This window comes from Ixodes scapularis, unplaced genomic scaffold (genome assembly GCF_016920785.2).
Source record: "Ixodes scapularis isolate PalLabHiFi unplaced genomic scaffold, ASM1692078v2 PGA_scaffold4__175_contigs__length_147842914, whole genome shotgun sequence".
Lineage (NCBI taxonomy): Eukaryota > Metazoa > Arthropoda > Arachnida > Ixodida > Ixodidae > Ixodes > Ixodes scapularis.
Genome location: NW_024609879.1, coordinates 138,379,809 through 138,403,514, shown reverse-complemented (window position 1 = coordinate 138,403,514; position 23,706 = coordinate 138,379,809). Strand labels below are relative to the sequence as shown.

Genomic DNA, 23,706 nt, shown 5'->3' with positions numbered 1-23,706 from the left:
ACCAGCTGACAGCGTTTAGGGTCCGGAAGCTTAGGGTCAACGTCGAGCTGCGCTGGCGACGTACTGTCTTGCTGATCGGCGAGGATTCGTCAGTAATCGCGGTGATTTCGGCGGGGTTTCGGAGTTTCTCGACGTGGCCCACGGCTGCACCTTTCGTGAGGTGTTGCGTTTCGTTTCGGAAGTTCGTCACGAGGGCCACAGTCCGCCCATCCTGAAGTTCAGCTACTCCCCTTGCGACGCCTATGCCTCTTCCCAGGAGCAATTGGAGGCTTCCCTCGAGAAGAACTTCGCCACAGGAAGCTTCATCGATCGCGACAAGTACGAAAACACTCGACCGCGGTGGTAGGTTTACGTGGTTTGTGAGGACTCGGACCGTGGGTGGCGTCGCTTGGGGTTCCTCCGCTGGTGGAGCAGGTTTTTGTAGCGTCAGCCGGTTTGTTCCGAGGTCGATGACGGCGCCATACTCGCAGAGAAAGTCCATTCCGAGGATAACGTCCCTCGAACAGTCTTGCAGAACGACGAACTTGACAGGGCACGTTTCACCGTGGATCTCGACGCGAGCAGTGCATCTCCCGACTGGTTTGATGAGATGTCCTTCGGCGGTTCGTATTTGGGGTCCTTCCCACGGCGTCATGACTTTTCGAAGGCGGCGGGAGAGCCTCCCACTCAAGACTGAGTAGTCTGCTCCGGTGTCCACGAGTGCCGATGCATTGTGGCTGTCGATGACGACGTTTAGGTTGTTGCACACCGTTGCAGGCGCGTCGTAGCGATGCGTGGCGTCGGGAGAGTGGGAGCGCTCCGGCGTTCTTGGAGGCTCTTTACTCGGGTCGTCTTCGGCAACGGCACCTCCAGGCGTTGCCGCACTTAGTTTTCCCGACGAGATAGGGGGGACAGGCTGTCACGGCGCGACCGACGGAAAGGCGACGCGGAATGTCGGGGGGATGGAGAACGGGAACCTCGTGGTGCGGTGGGCGCTGGTGACGGTGGGCGACGGAGGTATTCCTCGATGTCCCTTGGTCGTTCTCCAACACGAGGTCGACGGTCGTTTGGAGCGAATCCTCGCAGGCCGAGCTGGCGGTAGGGGCACCTCCGGTAAACGTGGTCAGCCTCCCGCCGTGGAAGCACACCGGGCGTCCGTCATCCGTGCGCCACACATCGGTCTTTCGAAGTCCACGCGGCTCTTGGCGCGGCGCGTACTGCGGCGAAGAGACTACTCGTCGGGGTGCAGATGGGTACTGCCGAGGAATAGGAGGCTGCGGACGACGAACAACGGCGGCATAGGTCACAGCTGGTGGTTCCGGTGCGGCGTCGGCGAGAACGTCTGGCTGGAGCGGCTGCTGGACCTCTTCTCGAACAATCTCGGCGATCGAGAGTGAAGCTGGACGTTCGGCGGCAGGTATCAGCTTCTTCAGTTCTTCACGAACGATGTCCCGGACTAATTCTCGGATCCCCGGAATATTGGGGCTGAGGGCGCAGCTTGACGGCGTGGGTGCAGCGACGGCAGGAGCTCGATGGAAGTGAGCGGCTCGTGCTTGCAGGGCCCGTTTAATGTTGGTCGCCTCTGTTACAAACGTTTCGACGGTGGTCGGCGGGTTGCGGACGAAGCCTCCGAAGATGCAATCTCGTACGCCTCGCATCAGGATCCTCAACTTCTTTTCGTCGGTGGCTTGAGGGTCGGCGCGAGTGACCAGGCGCAGGACATCCTCGACGAAACTGGTGATGGTCTCGTTTGCGCCCTGGGTTCTCATTCGAAGAAGGTCCTCGGCTCTCTCCCGTCGATATTGGTTAGTGACAGTTCGCCTCAACTCATTCTTGCAGGCGGTCCACGAGATCAACGAAGTCTCCCGATTCTCGAACCAGTGCCTGGCCGTTCCTTCGAGCGCGAAGTAAAGGTTCTGCAGGCGCTGGTCGTCCGTCCATCGGTTGTGCTGGGCCACCCGCTCGTACTGTTGAAGCCAGTCCTCGACGTCTTCGTGGGCGTCCCCGTGGAATGGCGTCGGAGTACGGGGTGTGACGGGGAGGTAGATGAAGGCAGGAGCGGCCGGGGTCTGCGACTGGTTGGCCATCGTCGTCGTCTTCGGCTTGGGCTTGTCCAGTAACGAACCGTATTCCGGATCCTCTCCCTTGATGCGCCGGCTGGTCCGGGTTTCGGGTTCCGCGGGGACTGGTCTCCTCACTGGGCTTGGAACTGGACTTGCACTGCGGGTTCTTGGAGGGGAACGCTGCACGGGCATGCGGTACCCCGCACCTCCACCAAAATGTCCCGGGTGGTGACCAATAAATAAGAGGAAATAAACAGGAAGAAATAAACGTTTAATGTGGTGAACTTGTGCCAAAAATAAAAGAGTACAAAAGATAATAATAGAGCGTCGCGGGCGTCGAAGTCGGCGTGGCAGCAGAGTCGAACGCTGGGGTGAGACTGACTCCTGCTTGCCAGGCGGAGCCGCTTTTGTACACGCGTTGGCTTCTGGAGCATTCGATGTAGAAGGTTCGACGCGGAGAACATTCCAACCTCGAATCAGCTAGACGGTTCTCGAATTCACTAGAACATCACATTACAGTGTAAACAAAAATGCGTAGCCGCGGCCAGGAATCGAACCCTGGCCATTCGCGTGGGAGGCAAGCGCGATAACCGTTAGGCTACGGCCACGCTGCCTACTTGGCGCGCGGCAATATATAAGTAGATCAATCGTTTGTGGTCGGTGAGCAAGGCCAATTTTCGGCCTTTGAGGAAGTATCAGAAATGGTGAACGGTCGCGTGAAATGATAACAATTAACGTCCAACGTGCTGTACAGGGTCTCCGTTGGATTAAGTTGAAGAGAAAAGAATCCAAGAGAAGGCCAATCATTTTCTCTGTAATGCTGTAGTACGGCCCCGACGGCAACATCAGACGCGTTGACCATGACGCGCGTTCAGACGTTTGGCAGCGGGTGCGCAAAGAGTGTGGTGTCAGCGATGGCATGTTTTACTAAAGTGAGGTCATAAACCACGCTGGCAGTACACTGTACTTCGTGGAAGGTTTCTTCGGAGCGCGGAGCAAGTCTGCGAGAGGCTTATGATTTTCGTGCAATGTGGAATGTCGTACCCATCAAGGTCCATGATACCGAGAAAATCCCGCAGCTTCCGTTGTTGGTTGCGGGAAGTTTCGAATGACTTAAATCATCGATTGAAGAGGCTGAATACAAGCGAACCTGATGCGATGCCCGAGATATTCCAAGGCTGCAGCACCAAAGGTACACTTCACCACATTGTTTGTGAGCCCGTACTCGTGGAGTCGTTCGAAGATCAGCCGCAAATGTTTGGCGGGATCCTTTGGTGAGCTTCTCGCAATAGAGGGGTCATCCACGTAGGCAGAGGTTAACTGTAGCTCATGAAGGGCTTGGTGAACGAATCTTTGCAGAGTTTCGTAATTCAAAAGGTGTTCAGATATACTCGAACAGGCTCAACGCAATAGTGATGGCTGTTTCGGCGATACCCGTAGGCTCGATTGTAATATGGTAATATGCCTTCTCCAGGTTGACTTTGCTGCATTTGACTCTTGCCGTGCGACCTTGTGTCTTTCACCATATAAACGACCAGGGCGCCCAAAAGTGAGTGGGCCGGAATTAATGATGTGGTGAGTCACACCGTTTGGCAGTTTCTCTGCCAAGCTGGATGTCTTCATGATTTATGGATCCCGTACAGGAATGCCCGTAAATTTTTAAGTAGGTACACTATTCTAAATGTAAGGAGAAATCAAGGATGTACAGATGTCGTTGACAGTGAGATGAGTCCTTTATCAATAAGACGTCGGTGGTGCATGTTGACGTTCAAATCAAAATAGGATAGGAAGCCTGAACATGGTTAAAACTGCGCACAAATAGAAAGGAATACTGAAAAGGGAAGAGGGAAGAGACAAGCGCAAACTCACAACTCGATGTATTGAAGCAAGAAAAAAGAAAAGCCCGCGGCATCAGCTCGAGCCGAGGCCACACTCGCACGGGGGCACCTGAGCACGCGGAGGACACACACCATCAACCACACTCAAACGATTGTAGAAAGGCGATTTCCTTGTCGGTTAAAACCACAGAAGGATGGCTGACACAACGCTCCCCTAGGCGGAGTATACTAAAAGCTTAAAAAATTTCTCCAGTGTGTTTTTCGTGGAATCTGCCAATAGACCAATCTCACCAAGCGTTCTGCACATGCGTGACGCCGCCATAACTTTAGTTCACATGAGGCGGGCTGCAGTGTACGAGCAGGCTCGTGCTGTCTGGTGCTCCTCACGCGCAGAGCTCCAGCGAGGTTGTCGCATGTGCAGAAAGACTAAAGTTCCCTCGATGCATTGCGGCAGCGGTAGCGTAGTCAAACTGGCTGGTGAGATCGGTCTATTATCGAGGTTTTTCGTAAAGAAGGTGTACACTTGACAATGCAGAGGTAGGTGATCCCTACTGTGGAATTTAGAGAAAGATTGTGTTCCCTTAACCGGTCATTAATACACCGTCCTGTCTGTCCTACGTAGGATCTACCGCAAGAAAGGGGAATGCTATAGACCACCGTGGTTGAACAGGACACGTAAGGGCGGACGTGTTTTTTGCGGCACCTGTGTTTTGTAATATTATCTACTTTTGCTCGAACTTTTGAACACATTTGACCCATTTTTGGGGGGCTGATATCACTAAGGGGACTCCGTACCTATTGGCTACCTGCTTCAGATTGTGAGAAATTCTCTGTATATAAGAAACCACCACCACTCTTTTTTATTTGTCGACATTAAGTGCAGCTTTTTCGCATCCTTTTGCTTTTTTATCAGAGTCCCTACCACCTCAGTTAGCACCTGAGTCGGAAACCCAGACTCTGTAAGCCTCTCAAAAATTGGGTTGTGTGTGTGTTTATACAGCCTAGAACTTGGTCTGCCTCACAGGGGCGACGAGTCTCCCAGCTGTAGATGAGCAATTTAGCCAGTGCGGCACAACCGCTAGCCTGGGGTCTTTAACGTGCATCACGCAGTAGTGATACACGACCGCACGCCGGTACGATGCTCATCCAGATCGAAACGGGCAGGGGTGGGGCTCGAACCCAGGATCCCTGGGTTCTGCAGCGCGAGCTTTCGCTCCACGTGCTCCGAGCTGGTGTGCGCTAGACCACTCGGCCACCGATCCCCCTTAAGCCTCTCAATTTGAGCATTTAAACTGCTTTTGATGGTGCGAAGGCATGACCCATTTTAAGGCTGAAGTAAGGCAGGAAAGAGCCATGCGTCTTTTTACGAATTTAGAGTCCGAGGACGTATAGGGTAGTAAGTCTTTTTAGGAACGGGGTGAAAATGACCAGCACAGGCGGTTTGTTTGCAAAGATAGGAAAGGTTTAGAAATTGCAATACACTTTCCTTAGGAAGTGTGTCAGCCATCCTTCTGTGGCTTTAACCGACAAGGAAATCGTCTTTCTACAAGCGTTTGAGCAAATACTTTACTAGGGGGAATACATTCCACTCTGCTCATTTGCATTAGACAGAACGCCTACAGCGCCGAATCCAGCCCTGACGGTACGGAGGTCCGCGTCAGTCCACGCGCAAGTGCACGTGGATGTTCGCGGCGGTGTCGTCTCCGATTCCACCTAAAGCCCCTTCATGTTTCAAAAGTAGCGCAAGGTGCGCCGATGCACGAGGCACGTGGAACGTGCGACCCTTGGGAAGATCATGGCGGCACAGCGCAATAATGTATTTAGCGCCCCACATAGCTAGAGCTTAGACGCCATGTTATTCTTAGAAGTGGCGCGCGGCACGTGTCTCGCGCATTTCCACAACAATTTTTTTGGTATGTAGAACATCAATATCATCGACAGCCGAGACCTCCCCGACAATAGATGGCTCTCGCCAAGCCCAGAAAACCTGTCCGCGCCGAGGCTATTGTATTTGAGAGGAGTGGAATGTATTCCCCCTAGTAAAGTATTTGGTTTGAGTGTGGTTGATGATGGTGTGTGTCCTCCGCGTGCTCATGTGCACCCGTGCGAGTGTGGCCTCGGTTTGAGCTGATGCCGCGGGCTGTTCTTTTTTCTTCCTTCAATACATCGAGTTGTGAGTTTGCGCTTGTCTCTTCCCTCTTCACTGTGCCTTTCTATTTGTGTGCAATTTTAACCATGTTCAATCATTACCAACTTGCCCAACTAACAACTTCACTATAGGAAGCCTGAGCCGAGCGGGACTGGGTTCCGTCAGCAGTGACGAAGACCCATCGAAATGTCCTGCGTAATCCTATGTCTGGGAACATGCACCATGTGGGAATATTTGACCTATCTGCAGCGACGCAACCGTCTGTGGGCGTCGTCTTTCAGCTGATGTAGGTGAAATAACGGACGTTTCTGCTACTGTGTGGACGAGTAGGCGTTGATGGGATACGCGATCCCTTATTCGCAACTTTCAGCGATGGTGGTACCGCGGTGTAAGAATTGCGCTCCATAGCTCCTGGATGAAAGGCTTCAAAATACAGGTGCTTGCCTGCAACTTCCTGACGTGAAAAAATAAAGTGATGTTCTAACACTGCTCCTATACAGCAAAAGTAGAATTACTTACGCGTCGCCGACCACGCCTCATACTGTTGCTCTATGACGATCATCCAGACAACGGCCATTTTGATAGGCACCAGTGCGCCCGCTATAGGTTGTGAAAGCTACGAATAAACAAGAGACGGCTTGCTTTTGGTCCCACGTCACTTGCCACCTATAGTGACGGGACGGATCTCTCTTCTACCAGTCGCACGGCTGTTGATACTTTCGTGCGTTGTTGCTGAATGCCTCGTAGCACCAACAGGAAACGCTCGTTGTCACGGTGAGCTGCGACCTCGAGATGGGTTGCGATGGCGACATGGGTTTCGATGTCAAGATAAAAATATTTCTTGGTGGACGCCGCGAGCTGCTAACCGTTGTGTCGACTGCCTAGATGGCAGTTTTCAGGACGTCTATGACGGTTCCTAGGGCTCGCATAGTGGGACACCGATGGGAGTTATCAGTGACGCTTGACAGGCTTGGCGTAGCATACGTAATGACGCGGTTCACCACCTCAGGAAGGCGATCTATGAGCAGGTCCGTTGCCGGGGCAAGCGCCGGAGGAAAAATTCGCATAAAGCATTGAGAGGGTCCACGGTCGCCCAGCTTCTTGGTGTTCATGGTGGTTTGGCACCCGAGATACTTCGACAGTCTTTCTGGCGAGCATTTTCCACTTTATGTAGTCGTAGAAGTCGTGAGGAGGAGGCGTACACAGGACTTTGTCCAGTTTATTAGCCACTTCTGAGGGAAGGACGGAAACAACAAGATAGCAGCAGGGTCGCTAAACTCGTCAACCAAAATATTCTTTGTGTTATGACATAGTGGGGGGAGGAGCCGAAAGATTGCTGCGAAGTTTTCTTTTCTCACAAACCCGCAGATCCGTCTGTCTTCGTGACGTTTTTCGTTGAGGGGACGAAAAATCCCTACGCATCCCTAGGCACCGAACAAGAGCAGCACTAGAAAGCGCGCGGAGACGACCGTGGCTCATACGTGTGATGTCACAACAAAGATTATCAGCTGCGACCGTCATGTTTGATGGTTTCCAAAAAGCACGATGGATGCTTAGGAATTGCATTTTAAAATCAACACCGTCGAAGTTGATAGTCTGGTATCGTTCTTATTTCCGCCGATAAAGCAGAATTTACTAAAAAGCGTCCATGCCGTTCTTTTGATTTATCTCGGCCCAAAGTGTAGCCCGACGTGGCTAGGTCACAACCAGCCGACTACCGTTGTCCACTTTCGGGCGAATTTCGCCTCCGGGCAGTTGTCCCATCATCGGCGGGATAAAATTATTTTATGGTAGACATTCGAAGATCAGTCAGTTTGGGATTAAGTATGTTTATCAACGGAAATAAGGAAATAAAAGTAATGTCAGGTTGTCAATATTGGCGGTGATGCTTCAAGAATGCAAGGACACTAAACTTGACATCGTCGATTTGAACACGCACCATCAAATTCGTCGTTCACAACTGATAATCCTGACTCCATCGTCAAAGGTATCAACTATAAAATGACGTCACTGAACGCGCCCGCACACTATATACGTGCCCTGGCACGAGTCTTTCGCTTGAAAGTCTGTCATGGACACTCTTGAGTTCATGGAACGCGAGCCGTTTTAATTCCAGAATCTCTTGAACCGTCCTTTCGAAAATTGCAGGCTGTGCTGTTCCTCGTCATTGCTCATTGGAACACCTCTAAGCAGGGTCGTCGAAACAGGAGGATGTGGAGGGGGGAGGGGGGGATTTAGCTTCCCCTTTCCCCCAGTTGCGTCGAAAGAGGGGGCAAGGGGCATAATGCCTGGTTCAGACAGTTGCGTTTGACTGCGTTTGACTGCGTTGCGGCAACGAGAAACCAGGACATCCCTGCTGCTTAAATCGCGTGCCAAGACGATTCCTTGAATTGGATTCCGCGCTTTTTACGAAGCACAGATGTGCCGGTGACTCACTTTCGGTTCTCGACGCAACGCAGTCAAACGCACTCAAACGCAAGTGTCTGAACCGGGCTTAAGGTTGGAAGGGGGGGGGGGGGGGAGGGTATCGCCTTAGCCCCGAACCACCATAGCATATCAGAGAGTTATAATAAAATATTATGGGAAAGGAATACCCCCTTCTTCACCACCCATCACCTCCCCTCTGTCTGTCTCTGTCTGTCTGTCTCTCTCTCTCCCGAACAATTTCTACGGCCTTTCTTGAGACTCCTATTTGTTTGTGCGTGTCTGTGTGTGTGTGTTGGTCGTACCTTAATTCTTTCTTTAGAGCGCAGCTCTTCGGCGCCCGCTTCCGGGTTTCGCGGCGTGGGCGTCGCCGTCGGCGTAACCGGCCCGCTAAATTTAGCGCGAAATTGACGTCACATGACCTCCAACACCAATTCAATTCCCAGCTACATGACTTCAACGCCAATTCACTTCTCCACTAGATCGTCGTGTGATGTCCTTTTCCCTGCTAAATTTAGCGGAGAAACTGAATGGGAGGAGGAGGGGAGGAGAGGAAGAGGGAAGGAGGAAGGGCATACCCTCCTCTCCGTACCCTCCCTTATTCCTCCTCAAGAGTTGAGCTCTAATTTCGCATTACAAAGATTTGTAAACGTCTTTAATTTTTTTCCTTATTTTCCTTTCTTCGGCTTTTTTTTTTTTTTTGTTATCCCCGGTTTTCCTTTATCTCTCAGACATTACCGACGTCTCTACACAAACCGCCTGTGGGTGACCCCGGTGGCGTTGTTGACAGTGGCGAAAGATGAGCTCTATAAAGCCGCCGGCGTACACCGTACACGGCTCCACAACATCACAAAGTTCAATCTTCGCCTCGATTCCGAAACGAAGATTTTGGCCTCAAATAACTCCGTCGCAAAGTTGTGAAACGTCACTTTGTCGTCACCAATAACTTCCACAAACGACGATCTTCCGACGAGAAAGTTCAGAGTATTTACCGGCCGCCTAGGTACAATCTACGCATCATTGACTCTAACGCGGCGTAGGGATGTAGGGACACTCGGTCGAGACATCATCAGTGCAGCCGTTCAATCGGCTGGCACCACGGCGTTGCTCGCACGCGCTTCGATGGGGCTCGCTACGACTTTGTGTTTTACATTCTCGCTGGAATTTGAGCACCGAGAGAGCTTGGATGATTGACACTTCGCTCGGCTTGACGTCAGCGTCGCGAGAGTCCAATTAGCGCGTTCCGCAACTTTCGGACACAAAGTTGTGCTCGACGAGTTTAGCTACCCAGGAGACATAGGTTGTGATGGACGGAAACAACAAGATAGCAGCAGGAGACATAGGTTGTGATTCGCCGTAAGTGAAATTGGGCTTCCAGTTGGAAGAACCCGGCCCCAGGAATTTTTGCCAAGGAGAACTGAAAGTGGAGCTGGATGACGGACAAGGTACCGTCGTCGTTGGAAGATGTGGCCTGCGTTACTCTGGCTCATGATGTTCGGACGCCCGTGTCACCAATTTTTCCCTAGGGTGTTCGATGTAAAAGAGAATGAATTGGCGTCCGTCCAAAGCTTAGGCAAAAGACGGTATTGTATTTTAAACCGAAATAATCAAAGCAAAAAGGATAGTTTATGACCAACCGCACCTTTCAGTTCGTAAAAACGTACGTTTATTTCAGATCACGAAACATCCGCACGTTGACCAGGATCTAGATAACACGGGCAAGGGTAGAAGGGAAGGAGTTATAATCGGGAGGGCAGATAATTATTTTATCTTTCCTACCAAATATGATCCCTTCCGTTCGGCCGTCCCCCGTTTTTGAACTGTATCCTGGTCAACGCGCAAAACTTTAGTGCCAGGAAATAAACATTCGGTCGTTGCCGAATGAATGAGTATGATTGTGTTCGTGCACGTGCTTCTTGTTTTAATCTTTTTCTACTTGAAGTACTCATAATGACAACACGCTCTCTTTAAGCAGACAATCTTGGCGCCCACTCGTACGAGTCGGCGCGTACGCTGGTTTCTGCATTGGGGTGCTGGCACGCTCCCATTGGAAAGCTGTGCCTTTGCACACTATACACCTTTCTGATAATTGTAAAGGAGACAACCGCTACATTCGGTATCGCTATTTTTGGTAACTTTAATGCATAGAATGAGCTAATTATTTGTGACACGTGCAGTTTGATAGAGAAAGCTGTTCTTATACTTACCGACATAATTTGTACAGAACATAATTTGACTTTCAAATTCGGACTGGTCATAGAAGCATATCGAATGTTGACCTAAACCAAAAAGGTGACGATTAATTTAACCTTGCATTATAATAGACTTAATTACATTTCACACGTAAAGTAACTAGAATGTACACGTATAGATACATTTATTCGAAGCACTGAGTACGATGACCAGTTTCTTTCCCCAGTGTATATGATATCCTAATGCGTTTACCTCGAACGTATACAGGCTTTATTGTAGTGGATTAGGTTATCAAAAATTAACAGTTTTAACACTTTTTAGATCGAGGAAAGCGCGCGCAAATGGTCACTTAGGAAACGGAATCTTTAAAGCAAATGCTACTTCACAAGCGTAGGAGGTACGCGACATTTATGCCAGCAACCAAACGTTTTTTTTTTTTTTTAAATAAATAATGCAAATTAAGATATAAGGTCGCTTTCACGGCCAGATTATACGGTGTCTTAAAATATCCCTTCAAGCAAAGCAATCAAAGATCAATTTTAGACCTGCCTTTTCAATACTCAAGTTGAGCCGGATCAAATTCGTTTGCTTGTTAAGTTCAATTTCGTTTTACATATATTGATACATTCGAATATCATTTCACGCCTTAAAATGTTTTTGTGGCCACCGCGGTTAATTGTTATTTTAACCATTTGGCTACTTTAGCTCTCTATGGTCCTTAACATGTATCTTGTCGGTTCTTAAACAACAAAAATGTAAATGCTCGGCGCTCCTGAATGTCAGAAGTGGAGGGTGGTGTAATTTATTTAATCGAAATGCAATCTAGAATGTACGATATGTCTTCTATTAGGGTATTTAAGGAAACTAGATGGCTGGGGTAACATGGTCGCATAATAAAACCAACATAACCCCTAAACCAGTGACAATTAAGTTTTTCACGCGCTGTTAAAAAGAGAAATGTCGTTACGCAAGTCGTTTTGGAACGAATGAAACGCACATGAAAGCGGAAACGGAAGGAACAATAAACAATACGGTGAAACACAAAACTCCACAAAAGAAAAAGAGACCTGTTCCTGAGAGTTAAAGGGAAACAAATATTTCCCTTTTAACGCACTGCAGCATAGCAGGACAAAAAGAAATGAGATTTGCAACGAGGGGACACTGTGGAATACATGCGCCTTGCAGACTTTAATGAATTCATGGACTGCGCGAGTGTTTTTTGGTTACTTAGATCAGATGCGATGGCACTTTAACATGGTGCATTGATTGTTAAGGATAACCTTTATTCAATTATTCCACAAAAGTTTATAAAGCGTGAACTGTAAAGCAGAATGATTGCAGTACAAGTAAAGGCAGAGACGTAAGCACGCCTTAAAGGGACACTGACCGGGTATTTATACTCGCCGAGGTTTCTAGTTGTCCGTGACATATGAGAGCCCAACTACCCAGAACAGAATTTGCGGCTCGAAATTCGCTTTCTTTTGGCCCGAAAACCGACCAGGGTCGCTAAACTCGTCAACAAAGATATTCTTTGTGTTATGACATAGTGGGGGGAGGAGCCGAAAGATTGCTGCGAAGTTTTCTTTTCTCACAAACCCGCAGATCCGCCTGTCTTCGTGACGTTTTTCGTTGAGGGGACGAAAAATCCCTACGCCTCCCTAGGCACCGAACAAGAGCAGCACTAGAGAGCAGGCGGAGACGACCGTGGCTCATACATGTGACGTCACAACAAAGATTATCAGCTGCGACTGTCATATTTGATGGTCTCTAAAAAGCACGATGGATTCTTGGGAATTGCATTTTAAAATCAACACCGTCGAAGTTGATAGTCTGGTATCGTTCTTATTTCCGCCGATAAAGCAGAATTTACTAAAAAGCGTCCCTGCCGTTCTTTTGATTTATCTCGGCCTTTCGAATCTGGCCAAAGTGTAGCCCGACGTGGCTAGGCCACAACCAGCCGACTAGCGTTGTCCACGTTCGGGCAAATTTCGCCTCCGGGCAGTTGTCCCTTCATCGGCGGGATAAAATCATTTTATGGTAGACATTCGAAGATCAGTCAGTTTGGGATTAATTATGTTTGTCAACGGAAATAAGGAAATAAAAGTAATGTCAGGTTGTCAATATTGGCGGTGATGCTTCAAGAACGCAAAGACACTAAACTTGCATCGACGATTTGAACACGCACCATCAAATTTGTCGTTCACAACTGATAATCCTGACCCCATCGTCAAAGGTATCAACTATAAAATGACGTCACTGAACGCGCCCGCACACTATATACGTGCCCTGGCACGAGTCTTTCGCTTGAAAGTCTGTCATGGCCACTCTTGAGTTCATGGAACGCGAGCCGTTCTAATTCCACAATCTCTTGAACCGTTATTTCGAAAATTGCAGGCTGTGCTGTTCCTGGTCACTGCTCATTGGACCACCTCTAAGCAGGGTCATCGAAACAGGAGGATGGGGAGAAGGGGGGGGGGATTTAGCCCCCCTCCCCTAGTTGAGTCGAAAGAGGGGGCAAGGGGCATAAGGGTGGAAGGGGGGGGGGGGGGGGGGTATCGCCCCAGCCCCGAACCATCATAGCATTTCAGAGCTATAATAAAATATAAGGGGAAAGGAATATTACCCTTCTTCACCACCATCACCTCCTTTCTCTCTCCCTCTCCCGAACAATTTCTACGGCCCTTCTTGAGACTCCTATTTGTGTGTGTGTGTGTGTGTGTGTGTGCGTGTGTGTGTGTGTGTTGGTCGTACCTTAATTCTTTCTTTAGAGCGCAGCTCTTCGGCGCCCGTTTCAGGGTTTTGCGGCGTGGGCGTCGCCGTCGGCGTAACAGCCCGCTAAATTTAGCGCGAAATTGACGTCACATGACCTCAACACCAATTCAATTCCCAGCTACGTGACTTCAACGCCAATTCACTTCTCCACTAGACTGTCATGCGATGTCTTTTTCCCTGCTAAATTTAGCGGAGATAGCGGAGAAACTGAATGGGAGGAGGAGGGGAGGAGAGGAAGAGGGGAGGAGGAGGGGCATACCCTCCTCTCCGTACCCTACCTTATTCCTCCTCAAGAGTTGAGCACTAATTTCGCATCGCAAAGATTTGTAAACGTCTTTAATTTTTTTATTTCCCTTTCTTCGGCTTTTTTTTTTTATCCCCCGTTTTCTTTCATCTCTCAGACATTACCGACGTCTACACAAACCGCCTGTGGGTGACCCCGGTGGCGTTGTTGACGGTGGCGGAAGATGAGCTCTATAAAGCCGCCCGCGTACGGCTCCACATCACAAAGTTCAATCTTCGCCTCGATTCCGAAGCGAAGATTTTGGCCTCGAATAACTCCTTCCCAAAGTTGTGAAACGTCACTTTGTCGTCACCAATAACTTCCAGAAACGACGATCTTGCGACGAGAAAGTTCAGAGTATTTTCCGGCCGCCTAGGTACAATCTACGCATCATTGACTCTAACGCGGCGTAGGGATGTAGGGACACTCGGGCGAGACGTCATCAGTGCAGCCGTTCAATCGGCTGGCACCACGGTGTTTCTCGCACGCGCTTCGATGGAGCTCGCTACGACTTTGTGTTTTACATTCTCGCTGGAATTTGAGCACCGAGGGAGCTTGGATGATTGACACCTCGCTCGGCTTGACGTCAGCGTCTCGAGAGTCCAATCAGCGGGTTCCGCAACTTTCGGGCACAAAGTTGTGCTCGACGAGTTTAGCTACCCAGCAAGAACTGGCCGGTTTGAGTCGCGCTCAATCTCTTTTTCGTGGTCACGGGCCGTTTTCTAAGGTTTAGACACAACCACAAAATTTAATCAAAGTCGTGGGTCATTCAAGGCTCACACTCAGTATAAAAAATAAACAAAAATAGAACACCCATTTTTTGTGGATTCTAAAAACCCCCAACTCGGTTGATTAAAAAAAAAAAAAAGCTGCACAGAAAGCCGGGAGCATTCTGTACGTTCACTGCGTAATTCTCAACATGGCGTCGTTTCGCGTATCGTGGGACTCGCGAGAACGGCGGTGGCAGCGGACGACGGGCGTGAGACCTCTACTTCAGAACTGTCGTTTGCGGTATTGGCGAATTCTGCCTGCCTTGAAAAGAAAAATTTAAAACGGATCAAAAGAATCGGTATTCATCCCGTACGACACGCCCTACCTCTAAGCCGATTTGCACGAAGACGTCGCCGAGTCATCGCCCGCTTCTCTTGGCTGAAGACATCGCTCGCGCAAGCGTCAAGCACGAAGTGCGTACTGCGAGTTGAATATGCACGCGAACTATTTCTTTAGTAGGTGCGAATGTGGCCAATGCGTGGTGCTGCCCGGCTTCGACTCGGGAAAGCGGTTCCACCTACAGTAGCTCAGGGATTCCATCACCGGACGCGATAGCGAACGGACGTGCGATGAAGAGCTCTTCAGCGACTACGAAAACGACGGTTTCAAGCCGTGGGGATGCTGGCTTCGGCAGTTCGCCAAGTGACTACGCGGTTTTTCGCCCTCGATTCCCTCCGGCGAAGCTTTGAACCGCAGAGGGGACGTTGGTACTGAGTAGAAGATTTTTTTCGGCCATTTAACCAGGTGGGTGTCCGGGAAGATGTGGAGGGCCTGGGCGCCTTTGAAATGGGACACGTGTGGCTCCTAACGCTGCATACTACTGCAGCCAAGGAGAAGCTCCTGGCGACAGGGCACCTGCAAGTGAAGGACCGCTTGTGTCTGGCCATCGACCCCAACAAGCGGGAATTAAAAGTCAAAGTTCACTGGGTGGAGTTTGACGTGCCCGCGGAAACTACCTGTCGAGCCTCCGAATCCTGCGGAGAAGTTAAGGGAGTCACCCGCGAAAAGTGGAAGGTGAGGGCCTGTCGGACGTGGACACCACGACAGTCGTCGTCCGCCTGGTGCTTCACGATGGCATGACGCGAGAATCCCTCTCTCACCAGCTCGGGTTCCGAGGAGGCACAGAACTTGTGTTCGTTTCCGGGCGCGCGCCGGTGTGCCTTCGCTGTCGTCGCTCGGGACACATACGGCGTGAGTGTAGGGTGCCTAGGTACGAGAAATATTGAGCCTCGGGGCACGACGCAAGGTACTGCGTGCGGTCGTACGCCCGAGGCGTCGCCAGCCATACCACTGACGACACGGGCATGAGCCACGTCATGGACGAGGCTGAGGCGGAGGAGTCAGCGTCACCCACGACGATAGCTCTCTCACCAACAGAGCTTCAGACAACGGGGGCGGAGGCCAGCACGGAGCCGTGTGTCGCGCAAAATCAGGCGTTGACCACTCCTACGGCACTGGGAAATGAACTCAGCGGCGAACCTGCGAGCAAAGTGAAGGTGACGGCACAGGAGGCACCGGCCGCGAGCGACACGATGAAGGCCTCCGAGGGTGAAGACGCGGGTGACATGGACTTCAAGGCAGCTGCCAAGCGACCATTCAACGAGGCGACAGTGACGACCGACACGGCTGGCCCTTGTTCTGAGTCTGGGCTACAAGAGATGGCGAGCAAGAGGGGATGCCGAAGAGGTGGCCGTGGCGGGTCGTCGGTTGTACCCCGTGGCGGCTCGTCGGCTCTACCCCGAGACGACGAGCAGTGACTGTCTGGTGCTGCGGCCGCTCCCTTTCAGTCACATAGGTGAGCGCTATGCTCGAGGTTTGTAACTTGCTCAATAGTAGTGTCTCTTCAAGGTTCATTACGTGTCGCTACGTTAAACGTGCGGGGACTCGCAGCTAGGCGTAGGCAACAGCAGCTCTACCGACTATATACCGAGCATGAGTTAAATATCGTGGCCATTCAAGAGACCAAAGCAGAGAGTGAGGGTCAAACCGAAATTATATTGCGGTCGTTTCTGTCGCGCTATGAAGTCTGCGTGAGTCACGCTGTTGGCTTGTCGGGAGGTTGCTGCTTGTTCCTTAAGAAAGCTGTTGGTGCTGTCGTCCACACTGTTACAGCATGCCCTTTCGGGTGGTGTGTTATGTGTGATTTCACCGCTTGTAGCCTTGAGTGGCGCGTAATTTGTGATTATGCTCCCAATGAGCCCGATGAGCACAGAATGCTTTTTTTTTAAATATTTATGGGCTTTGTCAGTGCGATCGACTTATTATATTTCTAAGACACTAATTGTGTTTGCAAAAGGGACTGCCGCTCCAATGAAGGCCGCTACAGAGACGCCAGTGTTATGGCTTTAAATACCCTTATTGGGCACTGTGAGGTGTACAATATTTCGTGCTGCGTGCCTCGTGCAAAGGGTCGGATACACACCCACTCGTAAGGTACCAGTCACGCCAGGTTGGACTGAATATACATTTCCTCGGATCTGGTTCCCCTGTGTGGTCGTAACTCGGTCGATTACGTTTCCTTTAGCGATCACTGCCTCGTTAGTTTTCAATTAGGTGCCAGGAAAACGGGCTCCTTTTTCGTGAGAACAGTGGAAACTTAACGAGAAGCTAAATCGAGATGAGTCTTTTCGGAACCTAGTTCAGAAGAAATGGCAGGAAGCAGAGCTGAAGGGAGGGTGTGTCTTCGAGAAGTGGGAGACCTTCAAGCTGGAGGTAAAAATCAACGCAATTGAGAAGGCGTGTTCCTTGAAGTTCCAAGAAAAACAAAACAAAAACGAAGATCTGTTGCGTGATAACCTGAAGAAGCTATTACGGGAAGGATGCCGAACTCCAAGCCTTTTTATGGAGAACATTAATAACCTGAAAGCCCAACTCGGGATCATAGATCGGGAAAGACATAAGGGGGCCGCTATACGAGCCCGTTCCGAAAGATTCTTGGTTGGAGAAGCGCCCACAAAAAGGATGGTTGCCGCGGAAAAGAAATACTCGCGCGGCAATGAAATAGTGGAAATCGAACAGCATGGCGTTCTGTCTGACGAGAAAACTTTTATAGAAAAAGCTTTCGTCGAACACTACACGGAGCTTTTCAGTCGTCATGCCTCACAAAAAGCGGTGTTTGAAAGCGAGTTCTTGATTTTACTGATGATAATATAATGTAATTTAAAACGTTTTCCAGAAGAGCCGATAAGCCTGTTGGTGATAACAATTGCAAAAGATGATTTGAAACCTGGGAAATCGCCAGGGGCCCAGATGGGTTGGCTGCACTTTTCTATAAGACGTTTAAGCATGAGGTTGCAGTTATTTTGTCAGACATTTGTACTGAAGCGTATGACCAAAAATTCTTACCGCCATCGTTTCTGCGTACGCATACGGTATTGATTCTTAAGTGTGACGATCCCGTTAAACTTCGTAGTGTAAATCTTTTCGTCTTATAACGCTTAGTAACATAGACTACAAGATACTAATGCAAGTCCTCGTTAGACGATCGCAATTCGTCATCACGAATGTTGTGGGGCCCGCGGCAGATGTGCTGCATACAGGGTCGAAGTATCTGAACTAACCGTCCTGTCGCTCGCAGTATTTGGAGTGCTGCGACTCAGAAATAAAGAAGGTTCCGTTGTTACAGTTAGACTTAGAAAAAGCCTTCGACCGCGTGTCTTATGATGTCCTCTTTAGTGTTTTGGAACATATAGGGGTAGGGTGTGTAATTTTAGGAGGAGTGCGGATGGCGTACCGAAAATGTACAACGATCTTGATTGTCAAGAGTGTAAGCGAACGCATCCCAGTCAAATCTTCGGTAAGGCAGGGAGGCCCGCTATCACCACTCTTGGTTGCTTTTTATATAGAACCCTTCTGTTTCCGCATTATTCATGAGCAGAGCGTTCGCGGGTTTACTCTGAACGCGTGTGAAGTCCGAATACTGGCTTACGCGGATGATATCGTGATATTCTGCGCTGATACAGAGAGTCTTAAAAAGTAATAGAAATCACAGATTCATTGAACAGCCCGCTAACTGGCTGTTCACTGAATTGGTCAAAGTGTCTGGGTTTTTGGCATGGCGAGTGGCCATCCAAGCCGAGAGTGAACGAAAATATCGAATGGGAAACCGTACCGACCCGTTATCTAGGCGTCCCACTAGAGTGTTACCGTGATAAGGCCCATTTGTGGCGAGAAGAAATTGATGAGTTGCATGATAAAGCAACGCAGAGCGGTTGCCGTCATATGTCAATGTTCGCACGCGCCACTGTGTGTAACCTATTTTTTGTTGCAAACGTATGGTACCTACGTCAAGTATTGCACTGTTCTCGTATTTCCATTCAAAGGTTGCATCGTGTTCTCGCGGTTTTCGTTTGGGCCTCCTCTTGGGAACGTACCAACCGAGCGAACCTCTTTCGACGTGCCCGATCTGGTGGCCACTCCTTGGCTCATCTCTTTATTCGGCAAGTTGTTAACCGTTTTATCTTCCTGCGTGATCAAACAAGTCCCTTTTTGCGTACTATTTTTCAGGTTCATTTATGTAACGCTTTACCTGCTTTTATCGTTTCGTCCTGTGACGGGGGGTCTTGGCCACTAAGTGCCTATTTAAGAGAAGTAGTTGGTGCTTACAAATTTACTGCTGCTCGCTTTTTGTTAGAATATTTATGCAATGTGTCACAAAAACATGTAACGAAGGATTAATAGAAACGTCTTTTTTACCTCCCATTTGTCAAATGCTGTACAGTACTCTCCCTGGGTAGGATGTACTCTGTCGGGTTAAAAGAAATGCTGGTACCCGCTAATATGAAAACGTTTTTCTTTACATTACATGCTGGGACTCTGTCGGTTAAAACATGGTTACATGAGAAAGGTCTGCACGTTCCCTAGTTTGTGAATTGTTTTTGTGTAAGCAACCCGAAAACTATCTAGCATGCAGTGTTTTACTTGGACATTCTTCGGCGAACGTTGAAAAAAGATCTTCCTTGGAATAGGCATGAGATACGGTTTCTGCCAGTTGATGTCACAGTCTCTGTACCATATGTTTGTATTATGGTCGCAGGACTTCACAGCATCTGGAGGAGCCGCATGGCAGTCCGGCATGCAGATGTTGGCGCGCGACCTGTGTGCCTGTATTTTACAGAGAGCATCCTGAAAATTAGGGAAGTGTAATGCTTTTCAGGAGATGGCCCAGATTGGTTGCCACTCCTAGACAACCTGCCTACAATAAGATGTCTATAAGCACTCCACGCCCACCGAATTTTCACTGACATGTTTGTGAACAGCGTATCTGTATATTAATCCCACGTATACCTGGCAATAAATAAATAAAAAAAAACCCTAAAAGTAGCTCAGTTGAAAGATGTCCGCTTCACATACACCGGAACCGGGTTCGATTCCCAGTGTGTACCTTTTTCTTTCCCAAGCATTTTCTGATATTTACATTTCTTTTTCTACGATTATCCCTGAAAAACAATGTTGTGAACGAAACGTCGCTGAACTAAATGGTATGAAATTTCCTTTTCGGCACCTGCGAGCTCAATGTAATCACTTTTCAAAAAATCCAAGGAGTATATAAATCGGGTAGCGTCCGTTTTCCGAGGTGCCCGCAAATGTTCTACAGGTATTGCAGCCAGCCATTGATCCCTGCCCGTTGATCTTTCGGAAACTTGTGCAGACTTCTCCCGCACAATGGCAGTTCTTTAGGACGCAGGAGATCTGAAGGAGTTCTTCGCGCAACATCTTGGGGGTATTATTTTCGGAGCCGATAACGAAAATTCACCGCGGGCACTCTCTACTCATCTCCAACTTCTCAATGTACAAAAGAACTCATCTTGAAGTACAGAACAGCCAGCGGAACAAACATACCTGCAAAGGAATCGCACGGCAAACAGTTCTCGCCACGCAAATCGCTTGCTGCGCTAAAACAAAAGTGGAGGGGAAAGAAAAAAGCGAAAGCAAGGAAGACAGATCCTGGGGCTGCTAGGCAAACACCTAGAAGACCTACCAAACCTGCCGGAATGGCTTCCGCCGTGGGAAGACATGGCAGGCATCACCGAAAGAAAGCCTCTTAGGGACAAGAAAGGGGACGAAAAAAGGAACGAGCGGATCGCCAAAGCACACCGGAAGATGGTAAAGCACTGGACCGACCCGAGCGAGATCCTGGCAGTATACACAGACCACGCAAGAGATGGCACACCGACGCCCGCTGGGGCAGCGGCGTTTCTCGCCCCCGCTGCGGGGGTCACGGAATGCTGCCAACTACCCGCAAGAACCACGATCAAGGGAGGAGAGCTCGAAGCCATCCCCCTGGCTTTGAACCTCATCGCGGATCAACGGCAAGACCTACGCCCGAGGGAACTCAGGCTCTTCACAGACTTCAAGGAGGAAGTACGAGAGTGTAAAAAAGCCTCCAACGCAAGCAGGAAGGTCAAGGAAATTAAGAAAATGGCAGCCGAACTACGTCAACTTGGCACCACCATCAAGATAGGTTGGATCCCGGGCCATGCAGGGATCCCCGGCAATGCAAAAGTGCATCAACTCGCTCGCGCGGCGCTCGTTACTTCCTGTGAGCGAGGGGGAGCACCCGCATCCTTACAACCACACGACCACGGATACGCCGCACCCGGTAATGAGAAGACGTTATGTGATGACGAAGAATATGATCCTGGCGAGGAGAGGATCCTAATCAAGGAGAGGTACAGGACAAGATTGTGGGAACGTCTGCCCCAGACGCCCCACCTTCTACCAAGAAGGATCGAAAGAAGGGACAAGGTCCTCCTCACGCGCATCATGGCAGGCGCCACCCGCTCTCCGGCACGCATGGCCGCATGGAGCAAAGGAAGACGCTCCAGCACGTGCAAAAAATGCACGAACAGCATAAAAAGAGGAATGACTCATCTCTTATGGGAATGCCCCTACTATCAGCAAATCCGGACCAAGTTCAAACCCATATATGCCCAGAACCTGGATGACTGGGTTCACCCAAAGAAGTCATCAGACAAAGAAAACGGCCAGCTTAGTCTCCTAAACTTCGTGCTAGAAGCGAAGCTGGACGTATATGTGTAGATTCTCTCCTCCTTCATCCCCTTTCCTAATGCCACATGCCCAGACGAAGATGTCACTCGGCATATTCCCCTCACCTTCACCTTGTATTTGTGGCAATAAAAACGCCTTTTTGAATCTGAATCCCACGGTCGGGTGTAGCCACGTGACTACCGCCACTCACTCTCTCCTCTCCACTTCTCCAACCTCCGTGTGCGGGTTTCAGTTTTGATTACGAGCAGTTGCGTTTTTTTTTTTTTGGCTTCAATAAAAATGTACGCGACTATGGAGCAAAATAGCAATTGGGTAGTATTCCGAAACCATAATAAATCACCTGGCAAGAAATAAAAAAAAAAAAAACATCTTTGGGGGGTATCTTAGCGTTTCCGAATCGTGGGAAATTTCCCATATTGTGGGAAAATGCAGGACAGCTAGGGAAAAGGGGAAACAAGAATTTAAACACTTGTAAAACGTGGGAAATGTTTTTTAATACGAAACTAAACCAAAATTTCGTAATTTTATTATATACATTGAACAAGAGAAAGGAAGTGGCACTAGCCAACGAAGCAGTTTGCTGTTTTAAAGAGCCAGCCTAATTCATCACGACTTACATCATGTGCGTGCTGCAACCCTGCCGGTGCAGTACTGCCGGTTCGCGCGCTTTTCTCACCGCTAGCTACGGACACTAATCCTCTGTCAGTGTGATAAATCATGAATTGCACAGTGGGTGGGGTCCCTTTCACATCACGAAAACGAACAGGCGATTTTAGTTTAGTTTAGTTAATTGCCCGCCTGCCTTTATTCAGTTCCCCTGGTTCATTCAACCAATGTATAGTGCGGAAAAGAAGGAGAGGGGAGACCAGTTTGCCGAATGCCAACTACATTTCGTAATTTATGCAATGCAAACTTCTGCATAACAAAAACATAGGGGAGGTGTTGGTGCATTTAAATATACTTGGCGTCATGCGTATCTTAAAAACGACTTCTGTCACTAAAACGGTGTTGTGGAAAAAAAAAGGGAATTTTCGCCGCTTGGTGAGGGAAAAACAGAAGTGGCAGTGCGGCAACACTGGGTTATCCGTGTCCCCTTAAGGGTAGGGTTATGCTACCCTACATATTTTTCACTGTTTATAAAGAAGCACCTAAGGTCATTATTAAACTAAAAGAAAATTGCATAATTAGATCCAAATGTATGCTGGATTAGATCGTTACAGTATTTCCATAAATAATTGGTCGAAAACCAAACAGGATAGCTTTCGCATTGACGATCCGCCCTACGTAGCGCTGGTAGAAAATGCGTGGATAAAGTACTTACACAAGCCATAAGTACACCGAAGTAAAGTGCTGCAGTTAACGGCTTCTTTTGTTTCTTGTGATTGTCAGAACCCACCATCATCAATATTTCAGGGCGCACCGTGTCGGGAACTGCGACAGGTTGCAAATTATGTATTTTATTATGTTTTTTTTGGAAAATGCGAACGATTAAATGACGAACAGGAACAACTAACTGATGTGCAAATTGAATAGGCCACATGCACTTTACCTTCTATATTCCTCTCCTTGATGAGTTGAGCGGGCTGAAGTGGCTTAACTGCAAAGTCTAAGAAGTGTTTATCCTTATAGGATTAGAATATCAGACACTATTTGAAATATATTTTTGGTAAATGTATTCGTGTAAATGAAACTGATATACATATGGTGGAAAAGTAAGAGGCTTTTAATATTGGGCTTTGTTTTTTCTCCATACTTACAATTCTTAATACATAAAACCAAATCACACATAACAACTAACAGAAGAATGACGGAATGATTTACTCACAATCACTTCGTGTATTTGAAAAGTGCTCTTCATCTTCAAAAATTTCGTGTGGAATGCGTCCGGCACTAGATCTCCCACTAATACCAACTGGTCTTATTCGTAGTGAGTCACGGATAATTCCACGCTGTGAATATGAGAGAGACAATAAGTCATTTAGTTAATGAAACTAGTCAAGGCATAACATTAGTGAGCAGTTTTTTACACTGAACATTTGGTGTTTTTCGAACTTTTAATTAAGTAATCCAGATAAACTCGAATCCCTAAAAAAGACCCAACATGTTTTGGCGGAAATAAATATTGGTGATTCTTTTTGCTATACTGCATACTACATACGCCATACACCTATGGGTCATGTAGCATAAGAAAATAATTTTCGCGACATTACTTAGAGTGACATA

At 48.7% G+C, this 23,706-nt stretch overlaps 1 protein-coding gene across 1 annotated transcript in view; it reads right to left on the bottom strand.

Annotated features, from left to right (window-relative positions):
• LOC120846733 overlaps positions 1–23,706 on the bottom strand; it is a 175,475-nt gene that overhangs the window by 131,314 nt on the left and 20,455 nt on the right. The window contains exons 4-7 of the mRNA XM_040218600.1: positions 23,309–23,432; positions 23,033–23,089; positions 22,805–22,914; positions 10,661–10,732 (exon numbers count right to left, since the gene is read on the bottom strand). Of these exons, the coding sequence (XP_040074534.1) occupies positions 10,661–10,732; positions 22,805–22,914; positions 23,033–23,089; positions 23,309–23,432 (363 nt within the window). The remainder of the gene's footprint in view (positions 1–10,660; positions 10,733–22,804; positions 22,915–23,032; positions 23,090–23,308; positions 23,433–23,706) is intronic.